This window comes from Coregonus clupeaformis, chromosome 9 (genome assembly GCF_020615455.1).
Source record: "Coregonus clupeaformis isolate EN_2021a chromosome 9, ASM2061545v1, whole genome shotgun sequence".
NCBI lineage: Eukaryota > Metazoa > Chordata > Actinopteri > Salmoniformes > Salmonidae > Coregonus > Coregonus clupeaformis.
Window position 1 is genome coordinate 54671403 of NC_059200.1, and position 8461 is coordinate 54679863.

Consider the following 8461-nt stretch of genomic DNA (forward strand, 5'->3'; position numbering starts at 1 on the left):
ATGCTTTTTCAACCATAGACAAAGGGATCGCTGAGAGATGTTATGTAGCCCAATCACTAGTGATGCAGAATTACAGTGCACCTATACCTCAGGCGTGCATTATGGTCTCTCTCTCTGTATGTGGCTACTCAGCCCAAACATAACATATGGCACTAAATGGAGGGATATACAAAGAAACTCCCCAAATCATACGAATTGCCCGGAGGCCAGGTTGCTATGTGTTACTAGATCCACCACTAGGTGTCCAGCAGCATTCTGTTGGGGCCCCACATTTACATTTTAGTCATTTAGCAGACGCTCTTATCCAGAGCGACTTACAGTTAGTGCATACATTATCTTTTTAATACTGGCCCCCCATGGGAATCGAACCCACAACCCTGGCGTTGCAAACACCATGCTCTACCAACTGAGCTACATCCCTGCCGGCCATTCCCTCCCCTACCCTGGACGACGCTGGGCCAATTGTGCGCCGCCCCATGGGTCTCCCGGTAATTATTTCTGGTTTAGGTTTCTAAAAACATAAATGTAGGCCTACATGTAGGATATATTAATGCAGTTGTATGACTTTGTAAGGACTATTGATCATGTGTAGCCTGCTTACAACCCTTTCTCCCTGCAATAATTTAGTCCACGCATGAGTAGGCCTATGTCCAAAATTGAGGCGCCAATATCAGGAAATTATTATAAGGACACATTGCTCAGGCTGTCTTATGCATTTCCCTACACAGGCTATGGAATACAAGGTTTCCTGCATGCTACTAATTACTATCATAGCCTACCACACCTTTTCATTGAGTTTCTGTATAGGCAAATTTATATAGTTTGCATTGATGTTAGGCGCATAGGTTTGAGAATGACATATGTTTTTCAAAGAAATATTGCCTGAGCATGATTGGTTGATGAGCAATGAACTTGAACTTGCATGCACACAGATGCACACCTTTGCTGGAGGAACCCCTTTCTTTCTAGAACTAGGTTAGACCACATAGGCTATAAGTTATAAAATATGAGAATTGAGATTCTTGCTCATCAGCCTCTTCCTTTTTTATTTAGCCAAATAATTATTTATTCAGGCCAAAAAAAATGGTTTACCTCTGATATGAAACGTGTTTTTCTCATGTATGATTAGGCCTCTGCAAATAGCCTATTCCAAACCAAATCTTTGTTCATAGGCTATATACTGTATGTTTGTATCATTTAAATAATATCTCTTAATTCGATTATTATATCCTATAGGATATACTTTGAAATTGATTGATTGATGGGGCGACTTTATCTTGTGGGCTGTTCAATCGAAAGACCGCTCTGTTAGATCAGTCGAAACAGCGTTCATCTGTCCCAGCCCCCAAAAGGAATATAACCGTAAATTGAAAAGTATTTATTTATCTTCTACATTTAGATTTTAGAATGTAATTGCTATAGACATATATATTGATCTATAATTAATTTCTGAATTTGGTAAATATCGTGTAGAGCCAATCAAATGTTTTAGCTCACACCACTGAACCATGAAGGTACGCTACAAGAAAATAGCCTGTAACTGCCATCACAAATGGCCAGTGGCGGCTGGCCGATAGAGGGCGCTAGGGCGCCGCCCCTTAAATAAAATTATTTTAAAAAATAAAAAAATAAAAAATAATAATAATAATAATAATAAAAACATCAGTATGTCAATATTTGTGTGTTTGAAATATGGAATGCACACAGTAATATGTGTAAGATATGATAGAAAATCATATTCGCAACCTTTCCTCTGCCTGTCAAACGCCTCGTCAGCTCTGGGCGATACAGAAAGTGCCCCGAGGAGGCGGGTCTACGTAGCAGTTAAGCCAATTGCTAATTTAAGATATGAATGTATGACATAAAATGTAGTCAATAAGCGATCTTAAATCGAATCCAAGGAGGGCGATTATTTTACCGCCCCAAGCTCGCCCCTGATAAAATAAGGACCGGGGTCCAGTGACGCCATTTTTACTAGACAACAATGGCGAACGCAAACGTTACTCCTCCAAGACCCAACCCTAACTCGGTGAAATCTCTCCTCCAAGATCCGTTTGAGAGGAGAACTTTGTCAGAGAAAGTTCGGGTGAAAGAGCTGGGCCCAGATCAACCTGACCTCTCAATCAGACAGCAGGCTAGCGAGAAAGGGAAGCAGTATATGCGCGGCTTCTCCCCGTAGCTGGTACACCAGGAAGGCTTGGCTAGCTGGGTGCACTGATGCTAATGCTTTATTTTGCTTTCCGTGCTTGCTTTTTAAAACGACGGGTCAGATTCAGCATGGACAGGTACCGGAGTGAGGGATATGAAGCACCTGTCAGAGAAGGTAAAGAAACATGAGAACACCAGGGCACACATGGACAACTCTGTAAAGCTAGCTGTATTAGGAAGGGGTGAACATTGCTACGCAGCTGGATGACGGCCACAGGATTGCGGTGAGGAAACACAATGAGGAGGTGGATAAAAACAGGCACATTCTATCCAAAATTATCGATTGTGTGAAGTTCTGTGGGGCTTTTGAGTTGGCCTTGCGTGGGCACGAGGAGACTGACTCCTCAGACAACCCCGGCATTTTCCGGGGCTTAGTGGATTTTGTTGCCTCCCTCGACAGTGTGCTGGAGGAGCACCTGAAGACAGCTACCGTTTTAAGGGCACGTCAAAGACGATACAGAACGAGCTGTTGGACTGTATGCTGTCAATGCTTAAGGATTACATCCTGGAGGAAGTAAAGAGTGCTGATTTTATCGCCATTCAAGCTGACGAGACGACTGACGCTTTCCACCCACTGCCAGTTGGTGCTTGTGTGAGTGATTATCATAGAGCCGTCACAATTATATTTGTTTTAGTATTTTAAAAGGAAAGAGAAGACACAATCAGACGTTGATAATAATGCAGGAAAGTACTACACAGTTTGTAATAATTATTCAGGTGTCCACCAGGTCAATTTCTAGAAGAGGCCTAGTTGTTATTGAATATTAACTTTATTGCTAAGTGAACAGCAGAACAAAATTATGTTGCATCCCTCTCACAAATGTAATAGAAAAAGGCTTTAAAACGTAATAACATCAGTTAATTATGTACATCACAGGTTAAAAGCAGTTACTAGACATAGTTTGTGTGTATATACACACTGTCTGTCTGTCTGTCTGTCTGTCTGTCTGTCTGTCTGTCTGTCTGTCTATATATATATATATAAGTCACTGGTTGTGTGTTGAGGGGGGAATTACAGTGAGTTAAGAAGTCTGATTGCAAGTTATCAAATTAAACTTTATTTTTTGGACCCAGGGCCTCAATTCCCCTCTTTGTGTGGGGACAGCGCATCTGACGAGCAGCAACAGCCCATCAAGCGACGGAGGATGCTGGGACCAGGAGAACAACAGAGGTTGGCTATAGAGGTAAGTTGTGATGTAATTGTCAGTGTTTCCCACCTAGAACTTTTTTCAGGCCTGGTAGTATGTAGCCAAAACCCTGAACAATCAGCACCTTGGTAATCATATACTTGAGTTGGACATAGGCATGTGTCAGTCAGGATCACTTGCATCAAAATAGCTTAATTGCAAATTAAAGCTGATGATGTATCTTTTACAGGTATGTGATACCATCCTGAGTCATGCCAAAGAGAGGTTCTCCTTCACCCAGCACCTCATCAGCGCAACACTATTGCACGGAGAGTTGTTCCCACAACACAGTGTGAAGTTCCCGATACAGCGCTTGAAACAACCGTGGAGGCGTACCCCATGTTGAACAAGGCCAAGCTCAAAACCAAACTGTCCCTCATCTATGAGAACAGTGAGTTCAAGGCTTGTAGTGGTGCAGTGCCCTGTACCAGTTCTTCATGGAGAACAACCTTCAGAGCACTTTCACAGAGACTGCCAGCCTCCTCAAGATCCTCATCACCACACCCATGACAACTGCTGAGTCAGAAAGGTGCTTCTCTACACTGAAAAGGATCAAGACCTTCCTGAGAAACAGCATGACACAGGATCGCCTGAACGCTCTGGCCATGCTCTCCATGGAGAAGAAACTTGTCAGGGACATTCCTGACTTTAATCAAAGGGTCATTGAGAGGTTTGCCACTCAGAAGGACAGACGGGCAAAATTCCTGTACAAATAAGATGACAGACACACACACACAGAGCAGCTCTGGCCGCATGTTTCTTTGTATATAGTTGACCTTAGCATAAAAAATCCAGTTATATATGGTACTCTAGAAAGTCTTAATAGTGTCTTTGCTAATATTACTGTATATATGTTGTTTTGTATCAATTAATTGTTGCAGTTCTGGAGCACATTAACAATTAGTCACATTTAGTATGATCATAAAATACTGTATGCTATTCTTCCAGTCAAAGGTTTGAGTTCATCCACTTGATATCCATTTCTATATTATACATCCTTTCATACAGTGTAAGATTTCCTATAAACTTTATAATAATTTCATGTTATTGTCCACTTTCCACTCTGTTCTGACAGCATGCCTGTTGCGTTGCCTGTTTACTACCAATGGTGAAAAGTTCACTTTAAATGCAAATGAAAGGCTTGGGTTTGTGTAATATGTTTTTGTGTAAGAATGCCTCAACTTTTTAATATTGGCATTAAATAATTACTGAATGTTTCACTGAGCACTGCTGTCCTGCAGTTTGTGTTAAAATATATCGCGATGGTTACAGGAAAAAAAAGTATGGCACAGCCCCACCGAGAATATTTTTCACCAGCCGCCACTGCAAATGGCATAGGCCTTCCCTTGCCTATATCAATTTTTCCCCAGTCATATGGCTAGAGATATCGAGAGCTTGGGATGATAAGGTTCTATCTTCAAAAAGATGATTCTGAGATAATTGGCTTTAAAGTTCCCGAACCCTCTTTGGTATAAATGGTGTAAGCAATTTTTATCTTGTACTCTTTTGAACTTAACCACATGAATTGGGGTATTTAGAGTAGGCTACTATATGTTAGAACATGGAACAGAACAAGGCTATGTCAGTAACTCAATTTGGACAAAATGCAGATCGAATCTTAGTCCCAAGCTCTCGATATACCAGAGATAGTCCTACCACTGTTTATTTTCCTTTGCACACTGAAGCATGTGTTTTCATATTTTATAGGCTACTACTGCACCTCAAACCATTAAATTATCTAGTAGGCCTACATCACCATAAAACAAAAGGTTGAATAAATAAAATAATGTGTCCTCAAATAAAGCAAATGAATAATTGCTTAGGGCTATGCATATCAAGATTTGTATAGCCTACCTAATCATTCTGTTGGAGAACTGACTTATTTCATTGCCGTTTTAAAGATTGTGTGATTAAATTAAAGTCATTATGAATATAATTTCACATCGAATTCATACGAAGAAAACAATTTCATCAGAACCAAATATCAGTAGTCTAATAATTGGCCTTTATCGGTAACATTTCGAAGTAATATAAACCTGTGCGTTCCATTGTTTAATATATAATAGGCTATTTGTCCTGAAATGCTAAATGTATTAGTTTTCTATTTCAAACGGACAGTTACATTAATTTGAGGTAGATTCAACATTTTTCTTTACAAGACATACTACGACAGTAGGTCGACTCTACTACAACAAGACCAATGCAAAGCAGGGAAAATAGTGCTGAACACTGTTTTCCCCGCTTTGCATTGGTCTTGTTGTAGTAGAGTCAACTTATTGTCGTGCTCTACCCATAACCGTGAGGCGTAAAGAATAAACACCACAAATATCCCAGTCTCTCCGTTTGTTATTGTGGCCTATCCACAAGAAATAATATTTATTCTAAGCTATATAACTTTCATTTAAATTCTCTAAAAGAAGACAAATGACAAAGAAACGTTTACCAGGCAGTTGTTGAATTATTTGCATAATATTGCATTTTACCAAGTCCACCTTGTTTGAATTTGAACATTGCACGTATATACAGTAGATGTGTATAAGTGGTTGTATTCCTTGCAGCGACGTGATTGAATACGGAGTCTTTGAGTGGGTTGCATGCTGCTGTGCTCAGAGGTCAAAACATTCACTGGTTCAGTTCCAAAGCCCAGACTTGCTGAGGCCAACCTGTCCGTCCTTTGAACTTTTTCTCGTTTCCTAATGACTCTTGCAGGCCATCGTTCTGTGAAATAAAATACAAATGTAGTCAATATTGATATATGCACTATGCAATTGTAATATTGACTGATTTTAAACTCAATGTAAAATTACATGGCCTGAATTAAATAAACACTTAGGCCTATTACATGTGCAAATTAACAACCAGAGGTCGAATCATGTTATATTATTTCTCTTTATAGGCCTTTTCAGGCTTGTTCAATTGAGCTCAAAATATGATTTCTCTGACATGGGATTGTATAGTGACTTTCATTGCTATAAAATGTTAAATGTTTTCGCTTTACAGAGCCAACAAACATACAATTCATTTGAACATTAATTGAATAGGCCTACACAGTAATTACAACATTATGGCCTCAACATTGTTTCAACAGATAAAACCACAATCACGAAGGTGCATATTCCATCATATTCCGCCTAAAATAGGCCTACACTCAATAATTAAGACAATAACTTAGCTTGATGGCAGAACGTAGACTACGTGAGCCTAATTCCAATAAATACTATTTTTACAATGCTGCTATAGTTTGCAGAATATGCATTTAGATTTTTGGGACAGTAAAATATTTATATATTTATATTTATATATATATAGCCTAGGCCTATGCAAAAATAAAAGGCAGCTTATTAAAATAGTTCACATAGCCTACCGTTTCCCGTTTCCGTTTCAAATCTCTATCATATTTCTTGATTTCGGCCTTGAATCCCTCGGTCTCCCCAGTGTCTTTAGCCAGCACGTCCATTAGGTAGGCAATGTAACTTGTTGCTAGTCGTAACGTTTTAATTTTGGACAGTTTCGTGTCTACGGGTACGTTTGGTATACATTCTCTCAGTTCGGCGAACGCGGTGTTGATGCTCTCGGTCCTCCTCCGCTCCTTCTTCGGCCCCGAGGCTCTCCTCTTCCCCATGCATGCCGAGAGAGCATCCAGCTGGCTTTCGTGCGCCGGACCCGGAGCCCCGAACTCCGTGGAGTAAGGCATCTGGAAGTCAGGGGGGACTTCGCCGTTGTTCACCACCCAGCTTTGGAAGTAGGGGTTATCTTGATGACACCTCTGGACGAATGGAAACGTGTCGTGCATCAGATGATGATGCTGGTAGCTCCCAATAAGGTTCATTTTTACAATAAATAAAAATCGCCACCGGTCCTGCAGGTCTTTTGGAGTCTTGCGGTTGGTAACACTAGTCACTGACCTATGTATGCTATAGTGATCAGGGGAAAGTGACATTCGCGACTGATGCTCCAATCGACATATGAAGCCCTTCACTATAACAAATAGGCTAGAAACACATGACAACCAACACACGTTTTAAACGTTTCTCCTCAAAAAACTATCAAGTTCGTTGAGAAACCGTCGTTGACATTCTGATACATTTAAAGTGAGGCAGGACTAGTATAATCCAGACAGGTTTTGAAAATCTCGAGTGCCCATATTTTTCGTGGGATTGCTCTCATTTGCGCAATAAATTTGACCCAAATGAAGGTCCGGGGCCACAGGTTTATATGGTTTCGAAAGCGACAGATCGACCAGTCAGCCAATCGGGTGAGAAGGCTACAGGTTTGGTTGGAAGTGTTTGATGCCACGTTCAAACAACTGCGAACTCGGAATTCAGAAATCTCCAACTTCCGACTTCTGTGTGTCCAAGACAACTGGAAACTCGAAAAAAACGAGCTCTGACTTGGAAAAAAAAGTTTTGAATGGTCATCCAACTTGGAATTGCAAGTTGGAATCTCTGGCATCTTTCTAGTGCTCCGACTTTCCGACTTGAAGATCACTGACGTCTTTAACGTCTCACTGACGTTTTTTCCGAGTTCCCAGTTGTCTTGAAAGCACCATGAGAGGTTAACGCTTTGAACACACCGACTGTGTCATTGCGCAAAATAGTATGCAGCATCATCTAGAAATGTGTGCAACAAAAGTTAAACATTCACCTTCTGCTACCATTTCTGTCAACCCGTTTATGCATACAGTTTGACGCATACGTTCGATAAATCCAACCTATGCACCACACAGAATGCACTGCAACTGCCTCTGCAACGCAATGCTGCAAGTGTTCCATTGGAAATGAACGTAAATGTTGTGTACCAAAACGCAAAAACACAGTCGGTGTGTTCGAAGCTACAAAAACATGCGCCATGGTCCCACAACAAATCCGCAGTAACTGGATATGAGAGCATACAAAGCAAACCAAGACATAATTTGCAGGGTATTTTCCCCATTTTAATAAAAAAAATTGCATAATGCCATCATTTTCATGTGTTTAATTAGAATATTTGCAGTGGAAAGGGCTCCTGTGGATTCCATAATGAGCTCTCTGACAGCCTTTACACACGGATTTTACGCAATTTTCACA

General features: G+C 40.6%; 1 protein-coding gene across 1 annotated transcript; it reads right to left on the reverse strand.

Annotated features, from left to right (window-relative positions):
- Positions 1-5828: 5828 nt before the first annotated feature.
- On the reverse strand, positions 5829-7590 carry LOC121574106 (heart- and neural crest derivatives-expressed protein 1-like). The gene is made up of 2 exons (XM_041886710.2): positions 6760-7590; positions 5829-6113 (listed from the first exon to the last, which is right to left on the reverse strand). The coding sequence occupies exons 1-2, from the start codon at positions 7333-7335 to the stop codon at positions 6018-6020; spliced, it is 672 nt and encodes a 223-aa protein (XP_041742644.1). The 5' UTR covers positions 7336-7590; the 3' UTR covers positions 5829-6017.
- Positions 7591-8461: the final 871 nt, after the last annotated feature.

Bases quoted from the DNA above. Each gene is read 5' to 3' on its own strand.
- LOC121574106 (XM_041886710.2), bottom strand. From the start codon at position 7,335: ATGTCACTTTCCCCTGATCACTATAGCATACATAGGTCAGTGACTAGT. The intron at 6,114-6,759 runs GTAGGCTATGTG...TTTATTTCACAG, and splicing joins TGAAACGGAAACGGGAAACG to AACGATGGCCTGCAAGAGTC.